The 23,987-nt window shown below is 45.1% G+C and overlaps 1 protein-coding gene across 1 annotated transcript in view; it reads left to right on the forward strand.

Moving 5' to 3' along the window:
• The window catches only part of LOC308611600 (uncharacterized protein), a gene marked incomplete at its 5' end in the record, with an annotated part of 38,953 nt that extends 30,326 nt beyond the window's left edge, over window positions 1-8,627 (forward strand). Inside the window, one exon of the mRNA XM_081260320.1 lies at window positions 8,195-8,627. Within this exon, the coding sequence (XP_081116446.1) occupies window positions 8,195-8,505 (311 nt within the window). The 3' untranslated portion in view covers window positions 8,506-8,627. The remainder of the gene's footprint in view (window positions 1-8,194) is intronic.
• Between the last annotated feature and the right edge of the window lie 15,360 nt (window positions 8,628-23,987).

A 23,987-nucleotide genomic window follows, 5' to 3' on the forward strand; every position in this document is an offset into this window, starting at 1 on the left:
TTATTTTGCTCTGCATCAGTTATTTCCACTATTTTATCTTCCACCTCACTTATCCGTTCTTCTGCCTCAGTTATTCTGCTATTGATCCCATCTAGAGTATTTTTTATTTCATTTATTGTGTTTTTAATCGATGCTTGATTCATCTTTAGTTCTTCTAGGTCCTTGTTAACTGTTCCTTGCATTTTGTCTATTCTATTTCCAAGATTTTGGATATGGGAAATAGAATCTTGGATCATCTTTACCATCATTATTCTGAATTCTTTTTCAGGTAGACTGCCTATTACCTCTTCATTTGTTAGGTCTGGTGGGTTTTTATCTTGCTCCTTCTCCTGCTGTTGTGTTTTTCTGTCTTCTCATTTTGCTTATGTTACTGTGTTTGGGGTCTCCTTTTTGCAGGCTGCAGGTTCGTAGTTCCCGTTGTTTTTGGTGTCTGTCCCCAGTGGCTAAGGTTGGTTTAGTGGGTTGTGTAGGCTTCTTGGTGGTGGGGACTAGTGCCTGTGTTCTGGTGGATGAGGCTGGATCTTGTCTTTCTGGTGGGCAGGTCCACGTCTGGTGGTGTGTTTTGGGGTGTCTGCGGACTTTTTATGATTTTAGGCCACCTCTCTGCTAATGGTTGGCGTTGTGTTTCTGTCTTGCTAGTTGTTTGGCATAGGGTGCCCAGCACTGTAGCTTGTTGGTCGTTGAGTGAAGCTGAGTGCTGGTGTTGAGATGGAGATCTCTGGAAGATTTTCGCCGTTTGATATTATGTGGAGCTGGGAGGTCTCTTGTGGACCAGTGTCCTGAAGTTGGCTCTCCCACCTCAGAGGCACAGCACTGACTCCTGGCTCCTCAAGTTGAGATGATTTGTTGTCTATTCATGTATTCCACAGATGCAGGGTACATGTAGTTGATTGTGGAGCTTTAACCCACTGCTTCTGAGGCTGCTGGGAGAGATTTCCCTTTCTCTTCTTTGTTCTCACAGCTCCCGGGTCTCAGCTTTGGATTTGGTCCCGCCTCTGCGTGTAGGTCGCCAGAGGGCGTCTGTTCTTCGCTCAGACAGGACAGGGTTAAAGGAGAAGCCACTTCGGGGACTGTGGCTCACTCAGGCCAGGGGGGAGGGAGGGGCACAGAGTGCGGGGCGAGCCTGCAGCGGCAGAGGCCGGCGTGACGTTGCACCAGCCCGAGGCGTGCCGTGCGTTCTCCCAGGGAAGCTGTCCCGGGATCCCGGGACCCCGGCAGTGACGGGCTGCACAGGCCCCCGGAAGGGCAGTGTGGACAGTGACCTGCGCTCGCACACAGGCCTCTTGGCGGCGGCAGCAGGAGCCCCAGCGTCCCACGCCCGTCTCTGGGCTCCGCGCTTTCAGCCGCGACTCGCGCCCGTCTGTGGAGCTCCTTTAAGCAGCGCTCTTAATCCCTCTCCTCGCGCACCAGGAAACCAAGAGGGGAGAAAAAGTCTCTTGCCTCTTCGGCAGCTCCAGAGTTTCCCCGGACTCCCTCCCGGCTAGCTGTGGTGCATTAGCCCCCTTCAGGCTGAGTTCTCGCTGCCAGCCCCAGTCCTCTCCCTGCGCTCTGACCGAAGCCCGAGCCTCAGCTTCCAGCGCCGCCCGCCCCGGCGGGCGAGCAAACAAGCCTCTCGGGCTGGTGAGTGCCGGTCGGCACTGATCCTCTGTGCGGGAATCTCTCCGCTTTGCCATACCCAGGTACGTGGGGAGTTTCTTGCCTTTTGGGAGGTCTGGGGTCTTCTGCCAGCGTTCAGTAGGTGTTCTGTAGGAGTTGTTCCACGTGTAGCTGTATTTCTGTTATATCTGTGGGGAGGAAGGTGATCTCCGCGTCTTACTCTTCCGCCATTTTCCCCACTTAGGTTCTGAGATATTTATTAGGAGTTGGAGAGATTTGTTCTAAAGGGATATAAAGCCTTGTTACAGCAGGAAACAATTTAAAAAACATTTTTATTGGAGTATAGTTGACTAACAATGTTGTGTTAGTTTCAGATGTATAGCAAAGTGAATCAGTTATATACCTATATAGATCCATTATTTTTCAGATTCTTTTCCCATATAGGTTATTACAGAATATTGAGTAGAGTTCCCTGTGCTATACAGTAGGTCCTTATTAGTTAGTTATCTATTTTATATGTAGTATTGTGTATATGTTAATCCCAGTCTCCTAATTTATCCCTCCCCCCCATGCTTCCCCTTTGGTAACCATAAGTTTGATTTCAAGATCTGTGAGTTGGTTTCTGTTTTGTAAATAAACTCATTTGTATCATTTTTAAATTAGACTCCACATATGAGTGCTATCATATAATATTTGTTTTTCTCTGTCTGACTTACTTCACTTAGTATGATAATCTCTAGGTCCATCCATGTTACTGCAGATGGCATTATTTCATTCTTTTTTTTGTGGCTGAATAAAATTCCATTGTGTATATGTACCACATCTTCTTTATTCCTTTCTCTGTCGATGGGCCTTTAGCTTGTTTCGATGTCTTGGCTATTGTAAATAGTGCTGCAGTGAATGTTGGGGTGCTTGTATCTTTTTGAATTATGGTTTTTTCAGGGCATATGCCCAGGAGTGGGATTGCTGGATCATATGGTAGTTCTATATTTAGTTATTTAAGGAACCTCTATACTGTTCTCCAGAATGGTTGTACCAATTTACATTCCCACCAACAGTGTAGGAGGGTCCCTTTTCTCCAAACCCTCTCCAGCATGTATTGTTTGTAGATTTTTGATGATGGCCATTCTGACCGGTGTGAGGTGATACTTCATTGTAGTTTTGATTTGCATTTCTCTAATGATTAGTGATGTTGAGCAGCTTTTCACGTGCCTACCGGCCATCTGTATGTCTTCTTTGGAGGAATGTCTATTAAGGTCTTCCGCCCATTTTTTGATTGCATGGTTTGTTTTTTGATATTGAGCTGCATGAACTTTTTGTATATTTTGGAGAGTCCCTATTCATAAGGCCACACATTAAGCCTTTTAACCTTTTCTGCAAGTGGGGCCCAGCACAGCCTCACTGAACCACAGTAAAGGATTGAAGAAAGATGCCCAGTGAGGATGTTAACCTTCAAATCCTGTTACCAAACCACAAAATCTACTATGTGCTTGTTTTGATCACCTCCCATTCACCTCATTAGTGAAGGAGGGATCCCCAGCCCTAAATAAATATATTGGTTTGGTCAAAAAGTTTGTTCGGGTTTTCCATAAGTTGTTACTGAACGAACTTTTTGGCCAACCCAGTACAACGCCCTACACTGGACCGATGAGACTGGCAGAAGTTTATTAATTACATATACTCACAGCCCAGGGGGCAGAGGAAACAGCACCTTGCAGGACCACATGGGGACTGCACTCAGGAACAGAGTGAACAACCAGGAGCTGTGAGAGGCAGGCTTTGTAGTGACAAGATAGTGATGTGACCGCTGGTTCCAGTGGGAGGATGTGTTGGTTTGCTGAATAACTCCTTGGGTTGGTAGGGAAGTAAGGACCCTGTGCGGCAAAGCTGATGCCACTGGTAGGGGAATTAGCTGGGTGAGGACCCTTTTCCCACTGTGTGAGGGGCACATCTGGTGAGGTATCTGGGGCCCTGTGAGGCTCAGAGATGTCAAGGCAATGGCAGCACTTGAAATTTTATGTCTTACAAATTCAGAGCTCTGAATTCATAATGTTTAATCTTGTGATGATCTTGTGAACAGTATATTTATAATCAAATGTTTTGGTATGTGTTAAAGGAATTAATATGAGAAATGTAAATATTTGAAATATTCCATAACTTCTTTTTTAAAAAATTCTATCCATATGTCTTCATCAGCTCGGGCTCCCATAACTCAATTCACAGACTGCGTGGCTTAAAAGATGGAAATTTATTTTCTCACAGTTCAGGAGGCTAGGAGTTTGAGAGCAGGGTGTCAGCATGGTTGGGTCCTGGTGAGAGCTTTCTTCCTGCCTGGCAGATGGCCACCTTCTCACCATGTCCACATGGAGAGAGAGAGCTCTCTGGTGTCCCTTCTTATAAAGGCACTAATCCCATCATGAGAGCTCTACCCCCATGGTCTCAAGTAAACCTAATTATGTCCCAGTGACTCCATCTCCACCTTCTATCATACTGTGGGGCTTAGACCTTCAACGTATGAATTTAGGGAGGACACAGTTCCGTTTCTAGCACCATACAATGCCATATCATTCAATAATAAAAAGAAGAGACTACCTGTACACACAAGCATGTGGGTGAATCTCAAAATCATTATGCTAAATAAAAGAAGCCAGACAGAAGACTATACACCATGTGATTCCATTTATATAACATTCTACAAGAGACAAAACTGCAGGGACAGAAAGCCGCTCAGTAGTTGCCAAGGGTTGGGTATTGGGGAAGGGGATTTACTGCAAAGGAGTAAGAGGGAATTTTTCTGGAGTGATGGAACGGTTCTATACCTTGACAATGGTCATGGCTACCCCACTGAAGGCATTTATCATAACTTATCTAACTGTACAGTTTAAAAGCATGGACTTTATTGCATGTGAATTGTACCTCACTAAACCCCCCCAAAAAGTCACCTTCCACTTGGATAATGCTTTACAGTTAACCATGCCTTTCTCATCCATTACTTTGTTGATTTTCACAACTTGGTAAGGTAGGCAAAGTGATATTATTATCTCCACAGGGTTTGGGGAGGTTGGGGACTTCTGAGCTTGTTCAGCCTGCAGAAGAACTGAATGTTCTGAGTCCTAAACAAGAGTTCTTCCCCCTCTACCCCGAAAATCTGGTCAGTCAGTAATGTCACTGACAGGCTCCATCACCTACTCCGGGTTGTGCTCTGTGATACATGCTTTCCATTCATTCATTTATTTTATTTTCTTCTCACAAATAAGCTCTAAGGAAGTGTCATGATCCCACTTTACAGGGTAGAAGAGAGAAGAGTAAATTAATTGCTCTGAGGCAAGACAGTAACAGCGTCATGATTTGAACCCACGTCTGAATGGGTGGGTAAACCTGTGCTTTTCACCACTAAGTCCCAAACTTCTCAAAACAACTTTAGTTCCAAATAAGAGCCCCAAACACAGAAATCTAGAACAATCCAGGGAAATAATTATGAGCTCCTTCAAGTGGGGAAGGCTAGCTTTTGCTTCAAATGGGGAAGGCTAGTTTAGCACTGTCTTCAGTGCTAAGCAGTCTTTTAGGTATCTATTTTAGTCCATCGGTCTAAAATTTTTCAAACTCTCCAGACACTTCCTGAAAGACTCTGCATCCAGCAAATTAACCGTCTTACTTAATGCCCCATCCACCTCGCCTAGACTTTCTCTTCTGCTCAGAGCACATTCCTGAGTTGACTGCAAGTTGATCAGCAAAAGGCGAGAATGCAGGGCAGGACCAAGAGGTGCTTAGCATCGGCAGAGTACTCTGAAAGTGGATGCTGGTGGTCCTTCTGCAACTGTTGTGAATAACCCCAGAGCCCAGGATGCAGCCTCTCACTGCCCCTCCCGACAGGGGCCATGTGTAAGCATCTTTCCAATGGAAGAAGCAGGTCATGATTTGAGAAGAGACCAGATCTTTTCTTTGCTTTTGTCATCTGGGTGACTGTAAGCTTTACAGACATCTCCATGGCACTCCAAGACCTGAACATGAAGGAAGCAGATTCTGTTTTGCAGATGGAGGATCTGGGGCAAAAGAGGAAGAACATTCTGCCTGGTTCCTTGCAGCAGGAGGAAAGAAAAAATTTTCCAAGTGCCTTTTGTGTGCCAGGAACTGTGCTATGAATTTCATGCTCCATACTATTACTAGTTCACAACTGTGGAACACTTCCTATATGTCAGGAACACTTTCTGTATATCCATATGGCTATGGGACACTTTGTATGTGTCACTTTTATATACATCATCTCATTTAATCCACTCAACAACCTTATTTGATAAGTACCATTACCGCCTCCACAACTGAAGTTTATAATATTTGAGTGACTTGCTGAAGGTCACACAGCTACCACATGACAGAGAGGGACTTCAAACCCAGGGATGCCAGCCCCAAAGTCCCAATTCTTTGCATTACACCACCTCACCTACTGTGCTTGACCCCCTAGTCCAGTGTTTCTATTTTCTGAACCCCATCTAACACAAGAGAGAGCAGAGGCTGGTATTTTAAAGGAATGAGTATTTTCCACTACTCTTTTCCCTGGAAACAACCCTGTATATCAACTAATATTCTACATTTTCTGAGCTTCAACTTCATCCCAGACGCTGTGCTAGATGCCGCCACATTATGTTACATGAGAGATGATATAGAATTTTGGGAACAGCCAGTACATGACCCCACACTTAGCAGACATGCCTAATTAACCAGGACACTCATTCTGGGTGAGTCTAAATGCAGCCTCAGAGTCTTTCCCAACACAGAGGTGCAAGAAACTGCTGAAATCAACCAGCATCAGCACACACTAGATGAAGCCTATGGGCCCTTCCTGCTGCAGAATTCCACCGGCAGAAATGACAGTGACATGGCCACAAGGAATAATGGGATGGAATCCTTTGAGCAGAAGTTCTGAGATCAAAGCCTTGTTCTACTCAAAGTCTTGTTCACTAGCTGGGCACCAGCAAGTAAATTAAACTCTCTGAGCCTGATTGTCTTCTTCATCCAAAATGGTGATGATAATCAGATCTCATCTATGTCACAGGATGGTTGGATGCAGAATTGTTGGTGACAGTGAGAAGCAAGAGACCATAAGACCAAAAGTCTGGAGTAAGGGTACTGGCAAGAGACAAGACAATGAGAGAACACAGAATATAGATTTTTGCCTGGGAAATAGTCTAAGATTTTCTACAAAGGGGTTGTGTTGGAGGTGGGGTGACTTCAAGGTCTTAATGCCCTGTGTTACACCACAGGGTTTATTATGGTTAATGGTGGTGGCTTCATGAGTAAGTGATGGGGCTAAGCCATGGCCCTAGAGCTACCCAAGCAAGACAGCATGGCAGAAACAGGCAGGCTGGGAGCTCCTGGTGTGATCACACACCAGCTGTGTGATCTTGGGCAAGTCCTTTAACCTCTCTGAGGATCAGTTCCATCCCCTGAGAAATGAAGACAACGATCTGCTTCATGGTAAAGATGCAACAAGATAGTTCCAGACACATAGTGGGCAATTTTCCATCATGGTACAAGGAGGAGCTGACAGCAGGCTCTGCACGTATCCTTTGCACTGAGATCACGCAACATGGCAGCTGGCGCAAAGTAGGTGCTCATCAGCATTTACGGGTTAGCTGTTTGGTTGATTGGGTACCACTTAGGAAGTCACTGAAAGGCTTTAAGCAGAGGAAGAACATGATGGGTTTTAAAATTTTGAGGACATCACTCTATCTGCTTTGGGGAGAAGAGGGTAGGGAGACAGGCATGGGAGTAGGAAGTCCACTTTGTTGCCCTCCTCCAGGACAGGGACCACGTGGACAGGAGGTCCGGATTCAGTGGAAGGACAGGGTCCTGAGCAAGTGGAAGGGCTGGAGACTGGGACGTTCAGAACTAAGATTTCTGATGAGGTGCTTTTTCTGGTGGTGACAAGATGCAGGGCGTAAGCAAGGCAGGGTTGGCTAAGATGCCATGTGGTAAAAGGCTGGTGATGATTGGAAGCTGGAGAAATTGAGAAGCTGGAATGTGGATGTGTCACTCTTCATGGACAGTCTCTCATTTCCTTCTCAAAGCAAAGCTGCTGCGTCAGCACGATTGGCCTCCTTTAACAGACGATGAAGGAGAGACTTAAAACATTCACAAGCATATACTAAATTGGGGGGATGTGGGAATTCAGGCACTTGTTTATAGACTCAATAACTGCAAAGGATTTATGGTTTGTGAAAGACTTGCACCGTGGAAAAGATAATAAATTGAAGACATTATTGTGTGGAACTGTGCTGATTTTTGTTGATAACACTCCACTAAGAACACTACATGTTTTCTGAAGAGCTGTGGAAGCTGTCTTCTTGCTTAACTGCAATCTAAGAAATAGTGATGTTTTGGAAATAAGTTGTCAACAAATTTCTTTTTATTTTATATTGTTTGTCATATTTTTATGTAGTTTGATATGTTTAAATGTTCTAATATCAAGATTAACAAATATAAATTGTTAAGGTTAAGTGACAGGCCAAGGACAAGAAAGTCACAGAGCTGGTCTTCGACCCAGCGAGGTCTGACTTTACAATGACAATGGTCTTTCTCCTGTTTGTCATTGACATAGCTGTGATCTGTGCCCCGTCAAGCCTCACCACGCCCAGAAAGCCTCACCACACCCGGACAACATCTGTCTTCCTCCGATTTTCTGCTTTAGTGGCTGCGCTAAGGATGTCTCATGGGCCGGAAGGAAAGGAAAGGAAGCTGCAAAAATACAAAGATGCAAATTCACAAGAAAAACAAGTGAGGGCTACAGTCCAGGAGGCTTTTGCCCTTGGCCACCCAGAGGAGAAGGCTATCCTGCCCCTCCCAAATACAAGGGTGTGCCCTCGCTATGTGTCACCATCTCCTGCAAAGCAAAGCATTGGGGGTCACTAAAGCATCAATCATTCTCCAAATACAGCATTAAATGATGTATCTGGGCCATAAATACTGTACAAGCACTTTGCAAACGGGTCCATTTTTGTCACCATTTCATTCCTTTTATACAACATTACTTACTCTGACCTTTTAGAGCCAACTGTTTGAGAAACAGAAGCACAGCCCACAGCTAGCAGCAGCCCCTCTTGCATGGTATGTTTCTCAGAAGATTTCACAGGGTGACAGTGATGGGGAATGATGGGGGCAGATATTTACCAACCTCAGATCTGCTCACACTCCTGCCTGGTCAACTGTGCCCAAGTGGACTTAACAGGCTTCATGTGAGCATCGCTGTGGCCATTGGGCACCTGGCTGTGAACCAGGGATGTAAAGCTTCGTGATAGAAGGGGAAGCAATTACTCTCTGAGATGGCCAGCTCTGCCTGGAGACTGCATTGTAACACTCACCCAACTTTGCTGGCTAGAGGCCCCGACACCAGAGAAATTGTGTCCATTGTCTTTCATGTAAAGAGAATGCTAGCTGTCCCGAGCTCCACCACGGAAGTGCCAGTGTAACTTAGCTGAAAGAGAGGTTTCAGAGGTACAGCCTAGTTCAGGGAAGAGTCACTGGGAGGAGGCCAATTTCTCAAATGACTCAATTAGCATCAAAATTCCAGGTTTGGTTTCTCCACATCTTAATGTAGGGGAGTTCTGGTAAAAGTGGATTAGCATGTGGCAGAATGACCTTCCTACTAAAACAACTGGAGGAATAGAAGATATTTAAAATACCTGTTTGAAGGCATCACAGAGCTGCCAAGGAAGCAGGGACTTGAGGGACCAAGAGCCCACAGTGAAGAGAAGTGCAGGGTGAGCCATCATTTGAGAGCCCTTCTCCCACTGCAGCATTTGCCAATTCCAGTGCAGTGACTGGTAGGGGAAAGGCTGAACAAAATGTAGGCATCTTAAGGGCTTCAAAGGAGTAAAGTTGGAGTTCAGAGCCCACCAAGCAGCAAGGGCTCGGAAAAGCAGCCTTTCAGCTGAGAATTCCAAATGGCTCCCTGCAAGGAGTGGGGTGAACAGGATACAGACCAGGGTCCCAGAGACTAAAGGCCACATTCGAAAGATCCCAGCCCCCAAGCACTCCATGCAGCCACGTCCAGTCAACTGGAGCTGGCACACGAGGTGGAGGCCTGTGTGTCCTGTGAAGCACTCAGGCTTTAGAATTAGAAAGACCTGGAAGCTCTATCACAGACCATTGTATTTCTAGGTTCCTTAACCATTGTGCCCTTCGGTATCCTCCTCTTAACACAGAGGCTGACTCATTGAAAAGAATGAAATAATGTCATGTGCAGCAACATGCATGGACCTGGAGATTATCGTACTAAGTGAAGTAAGTCAGACGGAAAAGACAAATATCATATGATATCGCTTATATGCGGAATCTAAAAAAAATGATACAAATGAACTTATTTACAAAACAGAAACAGACTCACAGACTTAGAGCACCAACTTATGGTTACCAGGGTGGAAGAGTGGGGGGGAAGGGAGAGATTGGGAGTGTAAGATTGACATGCACACACTGCTATATTTAAAATAGGTAACCAACAAGGACCTACTGTATAGCACAGGGAACTCTGCTGAGTATTCTGTAATAACTGAAATGGGAAAAGAATTTGAAAAAGAGTAGATACATATATATGTATAACTGAACCTCTTTGTTGTACACCTGAAACTAACACAACATTGTAGATCAACTATACTCCAACATAAAATTTTTTAAATTTATAAAAAGAGGAATAAAAAAAATAACAGAGGCTGGCTGAGGCAGCACTGGCGAAGTGCCTAGTACCTTGCCAAGAACATACTCAGCGCTTGGGAAACAGAAGCAGCTGGCGAGGGGGGAGGAGCAGCGCACTGGGAGGAGACAGGACACCTGGACCAGTGCCAGCCTTGCTAGTGCCTGGCTGTGTGATGTTGGGTAAATCACTTAGCATCTCTGAGTCTCAGTTTTCTCACACATTCCTAAGAGGTTGCATTACAACTTCAGGGACCACCCGTGACTTTAAATTCTCTGTTTCATCTTGCAAATGGGGGGGGGGGTGAAGGGAGAGAGAAAAAAGATAGCTATAAAGATAGATATAGAAAGTTATATGAATGTATATACACACATAAATATATATATACACATAGACATGTATACAAATAAATATAAATCTTTATACGAAGGCAGATGTTTACACATTTTTATGTATATACTATATATATGCATTTTTTTAGATTTTTATGTCGTCTGAAAAACACTTTCATTAAGGACTTCTCTTATCCGAGGACCTCCAGCAGACATCACATGGCATGGGGCGGGGGGCGGGTGCAGGGAGACATATCTGCCTGCATCTGAGTACCAGGTACTCAGGACCCTCCCAGATCATCCCACTCCAGGTACAGCATTTTCCCCCTACATCAGAGCTGTCTCCTGCCTCAGGCTACTGAGGGCTCAGAGCCAATGGAAGAGGAGATAAAGTTGATAGAAAAGTGCTACGAGTCTCCCCTGACTTTAGCACCAAAGAGCATTACACTTGAACCCGTAGCTTCTCTGTTAGGTGCTAGAATTCCCAGGGGCTCTTACTGAGACTGGACTTGTGTAGGTGCAGGGGCCACAAGGAAGCATCTGGAGATTGTGCTGAGTTCCGCAGGCCCCAGAGGCTGGGGGTCAAGAGGAGAGATGACAGCGTCCCCAGCGCAGCCCTTTAGGGAAACATGTTGAGAGAAGGTGGGAGGTGTTGCCAAGTGAAGGGCGAGTCGGGGACTTGGGGAGTAGAGGGCAGCAGGATGAGCTCACCCAGGATCCCAGCTTCCGTCATGGAGTTCTGGCAGAGAAACTGAACATTTTCCTCCAACAGAACTATGTAATGGCTTCATTGCTACTAGAAGATTCAGCGTCAGTGTATTGATTAAAAGTGTAAACTCTTGAGCTAGACTGCCTGGATTTGAATCCCAGCTCTGCCACTTTTACCTGGGTGACCTTGGGCAAGTCACTTGACCTCTCTGTGCTTCAGTTTCTTCATCTGGAAAATAAAGATGTAAATAGTATAGGCTTCGTAGAGTTATTGAGGACTAAATTAGTGATAAGAACACTCGGCCCTTAGTAAGATCTATACATGTATGAATTATTATTAGAAGGGTCTTGTTTAGAGTTGCTACAGTGCCCTTGATGTAGACAAATGTATCTCTTCTGGCTGATCACTTACAATTTCTCCCTCGACTCCTGGGCATACCATGGTACAGCTTCAGCATTTTCTTCTCACTCCTCTGGGTGACTGCCCCTTATCAATTTTTTCTCTCTCTCCCTGATCCACACAGGAAATAACTCGTATTTGCCCTCAGTCAGTGGGAGTAGAATCACTTCCCCAAAGCAGCCTTCTGTTCACTGAGCCACCTGCTGACAGCTCCAGCCACAGCCTTTCGCTCTGTAGATTCCCAAATTTGAGATAGATGTCAGTCCACTGTAGTTTTCAAGAACCAGGGGATGCATGCTGAGATCTTTGAGAATTCCCACTAGCATCCCTCTCAATAGATTTGGGATCAGAAAGTATCCCCTGACCCTCTGCCATCAAGGATAAAAGTCACTGCCCAGCTCTTTCCAAAAAATGCTCCAATTTCCAATCACCTCCCTTCCCACCTTTCCAACTTCTCATGTCCTGACTTTATGCCCCTTTTGATGCTCTCCAGTGGGTGTGGGTTTAAGGCTCCAAAACCAGTTAGTTTCCTACCACATCCTTTGTCAGTCCACTACCATCTCACTTTGCAATATGGAAATAGTTGGCCTTTATTTTCTTAACTGAACTTCGGCTGAAAAGGAGTTGAGTCCCATTTTAAGATCCTTTTGAGAGAAAAAGTGTTCATGAGCAAAAAGCACTTGCTTAGTGTAAATACTTAAAGGAAAATGGCCTGGGAACCTCGCTGGATGTCCAGAATGACTCCCAGGGTTTAGGGTTGAAGGAAGGCGGATATTTCCTCCTTAGTGTGAGGCCATTTCCTTGCCAGCAGAAGCAGGCTGCAAGGGGTCTTGAAGCTAAGGCTAAATCTGCACAGGAATATTTTCCACCAGCTGCCTGCCCACTTGCCTTAGAGGCTGAGTTCATTATCCTCTTAAAAGCCTGTTTTCTCATTCAGAGGAGCTTGGCCGACCGGAGAGTCTGGTTCTTTAGTCAAGGCCTGTTGCTTTCATAAGAACTTATTTGAACAGACCACTGCTCAAGTCCAAGGCAGCTCCCACCCCTGTGCGCCTGTGCAGGGACTGGGATGGGGGAAGGATGGGGGGCGTGGACACGTGGCTGTTCGCTATTCTCAGTTCTTCTGGGTCCAGCTGCCTTTCCAGAGGTCCCTGACTGTCAGGCATCCTAGGTTCCAATTCTGGCCTTCCTACCTGCCAGCACTGAGACCTCCAGCAAGTCATGTAACTTCCATAGACCTCAGTTTCCTGCCCTGCTCCTTCCTTAGAGGCTGTGGTGTGTGTGTGATATGATATTGTACACAAAGCATAGAGCACAGTGCACGAAACACAGTCGGGTCTGAGACACTGCGTTCCCTTTCCTCTGGGTTATGCTGTAATCCAAGAGTTCTTATATCGCTGTTCATGCCACAGGTCTTAACACCATGCTTATGCCAGTAACAACAACAAGTAAAAATATTGTCCTACAGCAGAAAAATACCAATAACCGTTCTCATCTGCATTTGTAAGGACATGAATTAGGTACTGATAGGGTCATAGAGAGGACTAGACCAACAACATTTTATTTCACAAATGAAGACACTCAGGGCACAGAGAGAATGCACAGTTTAGTCCACAGAGGCACTTTTTTTTTAAGATTTTTTTTTTGATGTGAACCATTTTTAAAGTCTTTATTGAATTTATTACAATAGTGCTTCTGTTTTATGTTTTGATTTTTTGGCCGCGAGGCATGTAGGATCTTAGCTCCCTGACCAGGGATCAAACCCGCACCCCCTGCATTGGAAGGCAAAGTCTTAACCACTGAACCACCGGGGAAGTCCCCATAGAGGCACTTAATTGAAGATCTGGCCCAGAAGTCAGGCTTCCTGCCTAACTTTGGAATGGGCATCTGATCACCTTATATCTGGGAATAACCAGGCGTAGCCTGATCAAATCCAGCTAGAAGAAAGGGGCAGTGTGAAAGGAACCAGAACCAGATTAACAAGCTAGAGGAGGGCAGCCATGGAAGAGACAGACAGAGCCACATATGACAATAACAGTAGACTTCTCATCATTACCAGGCATTTCCTTTCTGCCCACTCTAAGCTACATATGTCATGTATATGATCGTATTTAATGCTAACAATTCTATAAGATTACTATCGCCATTCTCATCTCAACATGGGAAATCGGAGATTCTTGGAGATGAGGTAACTTGGCCTACAACCTACAATGGGAAAATAGTGGAGCCAGGATTTGAACACAGGTCTATCTGGTTCCCAGTTGTAGGCATCCAGAGTTCAGCCTGGCAGCAGCATATCCAAAGCATCCAGAAGCCATCTGTCCAGGCAAGTTCATGACACTGAGTGTCCAGGAGGAAGTCACAAAGATATCTCCATAGGATGGTACACTGTGGAATGTGTTCATTCATTCTTTCACTCTCTTTGTCTTTCTTTCATTTTTGAATAAGCACTAACCTATGTTCCAGCTAATACTGAGAAACTCCATTCAGGATCTTTACCATCCTGTCCTTGAGAACATCCCTTCCCCACTTCATCCCCTGAAAGTCATGGAAATGTCCAAAACACCCATGTGAGAGCTTGTGGGGCTTGTTATGGGTTAAATTGTTTCCCCTTAAAAAAATGATGTATCAAAATTATAACCCCCAGTAAAACTCAGTATATGACCTTATTTGGAAATATGGTCTTTGCAGAATTAACCAAATTAAGATGAGGTAATTAGAGTGGATCCTAATCCCAAATGACCTATGATAAACCATAATGGAAAAGAATATTTTTTAAAAAGAATGTATATATATGTATAACTCAATCACTTTGCTGTACAGGAGAAATTAACAAAACATTGTAAATCAATGTAAACATTGTAACATTGTAAACATTGTAAATCAGTCTACCTTCCAGAACTGTGAAACAATCAATTTCTTTTCCATAAGCCACCCAGTTTGTGGTACTTTGTTACAGCAGCCCTAGCGAAATACAGGGATATCCACATACCCCATGCTCAGCCCTCAAATCCTCCCCGTCAAGCTCAGAAGCATCTATGCCTATTGCTCTAAGAGCTCCTAAACGCTCTTTGGCAATAAAGCAGGCCTGGCCCTCCATCTCTCATTCATTCATTCCTTCCTTTACATTTTCCAAGTACCAATTTTATGCCAGATATTATTCTGGTTGATGGGGTCACAAACATGCAATCACAAAAAACCTACCTCTGCCATCAAGGAGTTCATATATGAGGGAGAGAAACATACTCAGAAATTCAGGCAGGCAGCTCACAGCACCCTTCACAAAGAGGGTGTCCAGGTGGAGGCTATAGAGAGGGAGGGTTTAGTAGCCAGACTGGCCTGCCTTCGTAGAAGGCTGGGATGTTAGGCAATGTTATGTACCCAATTCAAACAGAGGCCCAGCCGGCAGAATAGGAGTGAGTCTAGAACCCAAATGAGAGCCAGTGCTTCAGGAAGACGAGGCTGCTAAAAATCCTCCTACTTAAAGATTGTTCTAGAGGCCAAAGCAGGGCTGACCCTACAGTGGGGAGGCACACGGCATCACCATTACTGTGAGAACGAGACAGTGTGCAACTGACCCCCCATCCCTTAACACCCCAGGCTGCTTGGAACACTCACCTGCAGTGGGCACACGACACTATCCTCCTGCCTAAAGAAAGGCACAGATTTGAAAGAAACTTGGCAAAGGTATCTCAAATTGGTCAACCATCCTAAAAATTTACCATGTTACCAATAAACAGTTGCAAAGCCGAGAGGAACGTTTCTAAGCTTTCAGTTATAAAAAGCCAGCTTGATCGACCACACTAGAAGGAAGACTGCATCATCTTTACATTTGATTTTTAAAGGCTCTCTATAAATATATTAGAAAATCATTGTCATGTGAAAAGGAAATCAAAGAATCCACAGCCCAAAACTTGTAGGGAAAAAAAGTAGGATAAAGAGTGGGCAGATAATTGATTTAAAAAATATATCAGGGCCTCCCTGGTGGCGCAGTGGTTGAGAGTCCGCCTGCCGATGCAGGGGATACGGGTTCGTGCCCCTGTCTGGGAGGATCACATATGCCGCGGAGCGGCTGGGCCCGTGAGCCATGGCCGCTGGGCCTGCGCATCCGGAGCCTGTGCTCCTCAACGGGAGAGGCCACAACAGTGAGAGGCCCGCATACCGCAAAAAGAAAAAAAAAAAATATATATATATATATATATATCATGTTCCCTTTCTAGATTGTGTGATGTCTGAACTATTTGGCAGCTTTTGTTTTTTTAATTAATACACCTTTTTTTTTGGTTTTAGGTCCAGAGAAAAATTGAACAGAAAGCACAGAGAGCTCCCCCTCACACACTCCCACCTCCAGTTTATCTGGCAGCTTTTTAAAATGTGTAATCTGTTGTGATTTCTCATCCTAAAGAAAAATCTACTCTGTGTCTAATTTTATGTCTGTTGTTTTATGTCCTTTTTCTTTAAGAGTGCCTTCACAGTCTCGCAAGCTTCAAGCCCCACAAAACCCAGACCCCTTCCTGTCCCCTCTTAAGTCTGTTTTATTCTCACTGCAATGCCACAAGGTGGACATATCAGAGCAAAACTGGGAACTGAGCTACGGGGAGGGTGAACAATGTGCCCTGGAGGCACAGAATGAGTCACTGGGGCCCAGAACTGGCACCCAGATTCTTCTAGACAAAGCCCTGCCATCAGCCCTCTCCTGCTGAGTGCTGAGGCCAGCTCACCTCTGCAGGCAGGTGGGCAACTTCACCTTCTCATCTGGGAACAGGGACCAAAATAGCAACAGGCTCGTGATCCCTTAGCCACACACCTGAAATTAAAGAATCGCAAAAAAACTGAAAGTTTTTCCAAACTCAACAGCAGCAGAATCTGACTTGAATGGATCAGAGGTTATGGCTTATCCTCATTGACCCAGTTTTGTGTGAATATTTATATGTTTTGCTGTCTGATTTCAAATGCTGCCCCTGAACCCACAAGGGCTGTTATGTCATACAGAAAACAAGCACTGTAGTTGCTTTTCTCAAGTCTGCAGAGCTCTGAATTCTAAAATACATCTGGCCCCAGGGGCTTTCAGAAGGGCTTCTAAACCTGAATCTACTTCATGGGGTGGTGGTAAAGATGGAAATTGGTAAAGCATAGAACAGGCTTGCAGAAGTACATGGCGCTCAGCAGATGTAGATGTTAGTGGTAGTTGTAACCGTGACCGTCAGTACCATTATTGCCCTCGGAGCAGACAAGAAAGAAGGGAGAAGCCTCAGTTCAATCTGAGTAATGTGTCCTCTTAAAACAGAGAGGTTTTAAAACTTGAGAGCTGAGCTTGACACGTGGACACTGACACCAGCTCTACACCCGTTTGGAGTACACTCACTCCGGGCCCTCGGAGCTCCTTCACACATCTGGATTCTGATGAAGCCTGGTACCTGCAAGGGTAGCAGGAACCTGAGGTCCATTCCCAGGGCCCCACTGATTAACCAGGCTACCTCAAAGATCTCTGGGGCCCCACTCCCCTTCTCTAAAGGATGGGGGATGATAGCTAATCGTGGTCTGTGTTATAGGCTGAATTGTGTTCCCCCCACCAAAAAAATTCATATGTTGACATTATCTCAGAATATGACCCTATTGGGACATGAGATCTTTATGGAGGCCATCTTGTTAAAATGAGGGTTGAAATAAACCTAATATGACTGGTGTCTTTATAACAAGAGGAAATTTGGACACAAAGACATAATGTGAAGAGACACACGGAGGCCACCTACAGGCCAAGGAGAGAGACCTGGAACAGATCCCTCCCTCCCAGGTTCTGAAGGAAGCAATCCTGAAGACACCTTGGTTTGGACTTCTGGCCTCTAGAAGTGTGAGCAATGGGGGAAGGGCAAAGGACAAACATCAGAAAGAGCAGATAAAGTCTAAATCACAGAGAAAAGTAGAGTGAAGGACACACAGCAGACAGGGAACTCATACCGGATCCACAGTCAAGGGCTCTTCAGCCAAAGCCCTCTGCTGGGGTGGGCTCACAAAACACATTTGGAAAATACATCCCGTATCAGGATCTCCAGGGCTGGCAGGAGAAGGCAAATACACTCAGGTGCATCTCTCTGAGTACATCGCACTGTGTTCCTTTTTGAGCATACTTCCACAGGTCTTAAAAACACCATGCCAAACAGCCAAGTCCTAAACTCCTTGCTCACCAGGGAAAGGAAAGGTCAATTATCACACACACACACACACACACACACACACACACACCCCTTTTTAGAGTAGATCTGACTTACTGGATCTTGAGGGATTGAAATGTCTTTGGTTGGTGGAGAGGTGGGCTTGCTCAGAAGCAGCAAAGGGTCTACAAGGCCAGGATCTGTAAAACCCTTAAGCCAGGTCATCTTTGACTTCACAAGAGCTGTCTGGAATGAACTAGAAGAGCATCTCCATCCAAGGTCCCCTAAAAGAACTCATTCTCTACAATGTCCCCACTGGTGATCAATGCAAACTCTCGGTGCTCAGGGCCGCAACTGATTAGTTCAGAGGTAATGCACAGAATAACTAAATCCTCTCAGAAGAGGAAATTGCCTTTTTTTAAAAAAGATGACACCTTTGCCTCCCAAGAGCCCCACCTGTGTCTGGAGCTCCCTCTTCCCAGGCACCAAGATTCAGCCTATTTGTCAGCAACTGAAGCATATGTCTGAACTTCTAAGAATTCCCCCCTACCTTTCTCTGTGACAGGGACAGAGAGTGAGATATTAGATACCATTATCTAGATTTATTTATGTAAAATGCCTGGAAAATCATCACCCACCCTGGGCCAATCAATAAAGCCTGCCAGCAGAGTAGAATATACTAATTTGCAGCCCCGGACCAGTTCAGCGCTGCTTTCAGGTTTGCCTGCCTGAGCTCCACTTCCCAGCCCGGAACACCAGACCCTCCAGTGAGCACGCAAAGCTTGCTTTTCCATTAAGCAAAGATCAAAGAACAAAGATGAAAAATGGCAAGAAATTCCCAGGGAACATACCCATGTCAGCACTCCGAGCTCCAGGCGTGTTGGCAGGGCCTGTAATCCTGCTCAAGGTGCTCAGAGCCACCTGGGCCCCCAAGGCCCAGCTCACCGATGTGCTTCCTGGGCCGTGTAATAGGCTCTGCGATTCAAGCGTCCCTGCAAGCATCTTCAGGGGCCCTCTGGACGCCCGCCAGGCCGTTTAGTCTCTGTTCTTGATTTCAAAGGTGGCTCCAGGTCGCCTATCCCAGCAAAGATGGACAGGGAATGTCAGCAACTGCCCACTCACATACTTTCCCACCAGCTGAGACAGAGTTCCTTCCCCTCACCCTGCAGGGTGCATGGTGACAGATTCCCAAAGAGCACATCGCCTGAGCACCAAGTTGGATGAGAGCTGGGCTGGCCCTCTTATGTTCTTTACCTGAGACCACATCTGCTCAGGAAGACATTTCCCACAGCCAAGTGTCTGCTTGGCTGAGGGAAGATACCATGACAGGGCAGGTGCCCATCTGGTAGAGGCAAACAGCCTGCCAGGCACGGGCCTGGTGGGGTAAGGCGTTGGTGACAATTAGCTGCTTACAGCTGGGACACCAAAAGATTCAGCTGTTCCTCCATGTAAACTTGGATGGTCCCCTGAGAAGCAGAAGGAACAGAACAACACCACCAGAGCCAACAAATAGTTGCTGGATGAATGAAAGACCCTTTAGTGTGAGTAGGCCAGGACTCCATGTTTCCCTGCTAACTATTCAAGTGTAGGACACGCTGCCCCATTTCATGCAAAATTTAGCAGAATACATCAGGAAAGCGGGTCCTACGACACGAAGCTCCTGTTGCAGTAGTGGAAGGTTTAACGTGGTCACTGAGGTTTAGTTTACCTTAACTCCCCTCTGAGTGCTGCAGAGCAACCCCTCCTACTGCAGGTCAACCCCCTCTCCCTGCCTCGAACACTGAACCACCCCATCTTGTGCACATCTTAGAATAGGTGTGCTGGCTCTGTGCCCGCTCAGAACTACATTTCCCAGAATTCCTTTTTCTTGTGTGTTTCCTGTTAACATGGGCTCCAAGAAAGTCTCTAGGGAGAGTTGCAAGAGAGAAGGGAAGCGACAGCTATTTTGTAGCACAGAGGTTGTTGCTGATCAGCTGACTCACCTCTTTGATGTGAAGCAGCAGCTGGTCTTGTCATTGCTCTCTTCTCCCCCTGAATTTTCCTTCCCTGTCTCTGACTCCTGGGCCAGGGATGTGTTTGTCCAGCTCCATGAGGAAGGGCTCTGGCTCCTGCAGGATATCCTTATCACCAAGGTCAGAGGCAATAAGTACAGATGTGGAATTCAGTTCATCCTTATGGGATTCTAGCTTATGCACATGGGGTTCCAGCCTGCTTGTGATCTCCCCTTCCTGACCACTTGCCTGGGGCCTTCAAGTTCTAGCACTGGACTGAGACAGTCTTGCTGAGATGGCCTATCCAGTGTCTTTAATCACATAAGCCAAGTCCCTGTAGAACATGAATTATCTATTTATTCTGATTCTTGAGATGAACCCCATCCAATACAACAAGTAAGGGACTTGAGAGGCAAAATCCCTTTTAAAAAAGGGATAGGTGGAGAGGCTCACACAAGATATAAAAATCAGCCAGCACAGATTATGGCATATAGTCAAAACTCAGTAAATATCAGCCAATTTTAAATGGACAGGGTTTTTGTGAAGATGAAAGAATTAATGTTTGTGAAAATGTTTTGAGAACTATGAAATACTATTCAAATGCCAGTTTTTTTTCTTTGCTACTTTAGAACTATTTTTCTTTATTGCAGTATAATTGCTTTACAATGATGTGTTAGTTTCTGCTTTATAACAAAGTGAATCAGCTATACATATACATATATCCCCATATCCCCTCCCTCTTGTGTCTCCCTCCCACCCTCCCTATCCCACCTCTCTAAGTGGTCACAAAGCACCGAGATGATCTCCCTGTGCTATGGCTGCTTCCCACTAACTATCTATTTTACATTTGATAGTGTATATAGGTCCGTGCCACTCTCTCACTTCCTCCCAGCCTACCCTTCCCCCTCCCCGTGTCCTCAAGTCCATTCTCTACGTCTGCGTCTTTATTCCTGTCCTGCCCCTAGGTTCTTCAGAACCTTTTTTTTTTTTTTTTAGATTCCAGATATATGTGTTAGCATATGGTATTTGTTTTTCTCTTTGTGACTTACTTCACTCTGTATCCAGTTTTCATTATTTCTACACTTAGTGATGTTACTTATATTATCAGTAATATGGACAAAATCTCTTAATGTATCTGAAGAGACAAGTTCTAATTCTTTCAGATTAGTAACATGTCATTTGGAAAACGTATTTCTGTACCAAATGCCACCTTCTGTGAACTCCACCTGTGTGCTCTGTTCTGCTTGTGCTGAGGCTCACACATGCTCCCAGACCAATCTCAGCATGGGCAGGGTATGCACGGCTGCCTCCTGTCTACTTCTCCTTCCCCCAGTGGGACATGAAATGAAGCCCTGTTTCCCGAACTGGCATCCAGTGGCCAGATCCCACTGTTGGGCTCCTACTCTATGAACCAAATAGTCTTGTTTCCAAACACACTTGATAGCTAGTGTCCTCGGAGAGCTGTGGAACCAGTCACACTCTTTCTTCTCTCCAACACGGGATAAACCCACCATCTCCAACCCAGTCCCTTCTGTTTCATTTTTTGCCTGCTATTCTACTTCCAACAAATACTCCTAATTGGGCTGGGGTCCTGGGGCCATCCTCCCCAACCCACAAGACCTGACATTTTGTTGTCTTCTTACGGTGACTCTCCTGGAATGACTGCTATTTTCCACTAGGCTCTAGAGGATTCCACTGCTGCCTTTGCAGCCACAGGATGGCATGACCTGGCACAGTCCACTTCTAGAATTAGGAATGAGACCACCCTGCCCCTTGGGGATTGTGACTGGTCCATTCAGGTGCCCTGTCCCAACGCAGCCCAAGAGGCCAGGTTAGTCCTTTCTAGTTAACTCTCCCTCCACTCGGCCGCAACTAGCAGATAGAGCCATAATGCCTTAGATGCCAAGTTTACCTTTGTTACCTTAGTTTTAGTCTCCCAACGTAGAAAGACACCGGAGGTAGCCCCAGGGAGGTGTCTGTGCTTCAGGAAAAACATTCAGTGATTGATCCTGATTCAAACCAACCAACCACAAAGGACATATTTAAGACAATCAGGGAAAAGTTAATATGGGTATTAGATGGTATGAAGGGAACCATTGTTAATTGTTTTGGGTGTGATAATTGCAAGGCAGTTTTTTTAAAGTCCTTAACAGTTAGAGATTTATGTTGAACTACTTACAGGTGAAATGATATGGGATTTGTTTTAAAATAATGCAGAAAAAATAAATGGGGGAAAGAGATTAAAACAACATGGGCAAAATGGCGATAATTGTTAGATCTGGGTAAGGGTGTATGGGGTTCAAAAAACTATTCCCTCTATAGCAGAGATTAACAGAACATTGTAAATCAACGATACTTCAACTTAAGAAAAATGTTTTAACTATTCTCTCTATATTTTGTACTGATCGAAGTTTACCATGCTAAATTTTTTGTTGTTGTTGTTGAAAACATACAGAGACTTTCTACCTACAGCTGAGTTTCTACCCTATCAGTGCTCGTGAGGACCCCCAACTCCAATCAGGAAATAAGAATCCAAAATGGACAGAGAAAATCTTGGTTATCTCCCAGAAAAAATGGCACCAGGAGTGAATGAACACAGAATCCTGGAGTTCTCTTTTAAGCTTACTCTCCCTGGATTCTAAAAGCTGCAATTTATTGACCAACTTTTAGCGGCTACGTCCAAGACTATCAGCCTCTTAAGTGGAAGTAAAGGCTAGAAATAAGAGTGCACAAAGCGGGGCTTCCCTGGTGGCGCAGTGGTTGAGAGTCTGCCTGCCGATTCAGGGGACGCTGGTTCGTGCCCCGGTCCAGGAAGATCCCACATGCCGAGGAGCGGCTGGGCCTGTGAGCCATGGCTGCTGAGCCTGCACGTCCAGAGCCTGTGCTCAACAACGACCATAACAGTGAGAGGCCCGCGTACCGCAAAAAAAAAAAAAAAAAAAAAAAAGAATGCACAAAGCAGTTCAGATTTTTTTAAACGAATTTACTTTTAGTATGTCTTGAAAGATATGTGTAATATCATAAATGTATTTACAATAAAGAGTAATTACTGTTTGAGGAAGCAATGAAACATGCTATCAAGTTCAAATTGCCCTCAAATGTTAATAAACATATAGGCAACAAAAGCTACTATCCATATTAGATTTGACCATTAATATGAAATAGAATGCCAACCTGCACTGTCAAACAGAAAATTTTTCACTCTTTCAGATTATATTGTTACCCAATAAAAATACTAGTACATTTTGATTCCTAATGGAGTTTTCAAGGGGTTCTAAGCCAGAGTTAGGATTTCCAAAATCATCCTGAAAAATTTCACCTCATCTTTCTTAATAGATATCTAGCTTCCACTTTCTTACACAGTGTTGGAAACTCACCCTGCACAGTGGATGGTATATGTGTGTGGAAATCCTCATCTCTTTTCCTGTGAGATGACAATCCAATTACGATACCATCAGCCCCTCTTGCCCAATGGTCAATGAGTCATTCAATCAGCAAATAGGTATTGAATTGCTATGATGTTTCAGGCACTTCCAGAGGCAGAGGCTTTAAGGAAATGGGCATATTCCGTGACACAGTAATGAAAGCTAACATTTGAAGCGTATTTTTGCAGCTCACAAAGTACAAAGAATAGAACTCTCTTACTATCTGAGCGAGTCTCTGAATTGCAGTTTTCTCATTTGAAAAGGAAGGACAATATTATCACCCAGCTGAACAGTTTTGGGAGTGTTTAGGTTTTTGGGGTTTTCTTGGGCTTTTTTTTTTTCTTTTTTTTCTTTTATTCAAAAAACGAAATTGTTGAGCAACCACTTTGCGCCAGTGGCTATATTTCTATTGCTATCACAGACAGTTGCTGTAATGATCCTATGAACTGTGATAGTACCTAGCACCCAGCTTGGCTGAGCGCAAGTCATTCACTACCCATTCACTAATTTCATTGGATTCTTTCCCAAGACCCCCTCCTGGCCCACGTTCCCAGCCTGCCTCTTGGGCAGTTATTCAGTCTCCTTTCTGCCACTCCTCCTCAGGCTTCAAAGTCCAGTCCACCGTGGGAAGCATCCAATGTCAGCACAGCACCCTGATGGGCCGGGCTCCCACCAGCACTGCCACCGTGACCCAGACGGG

This window comes from Mesoplodon bidens (assembly GCF_964165515.1).
Source record: "Mesoplodon bidens genome assembly, contig: HAP1_SCAFFOLD_129, whole genome shotgun sequence".
Classification (NCBI taxonomy): domain Eukaryota; kingdom Metazoa; phylum Chordata; class Mammalia; order Artiodactyla; family Ziphiidae; genus Mesoplodon; species Mesoplodon bidens.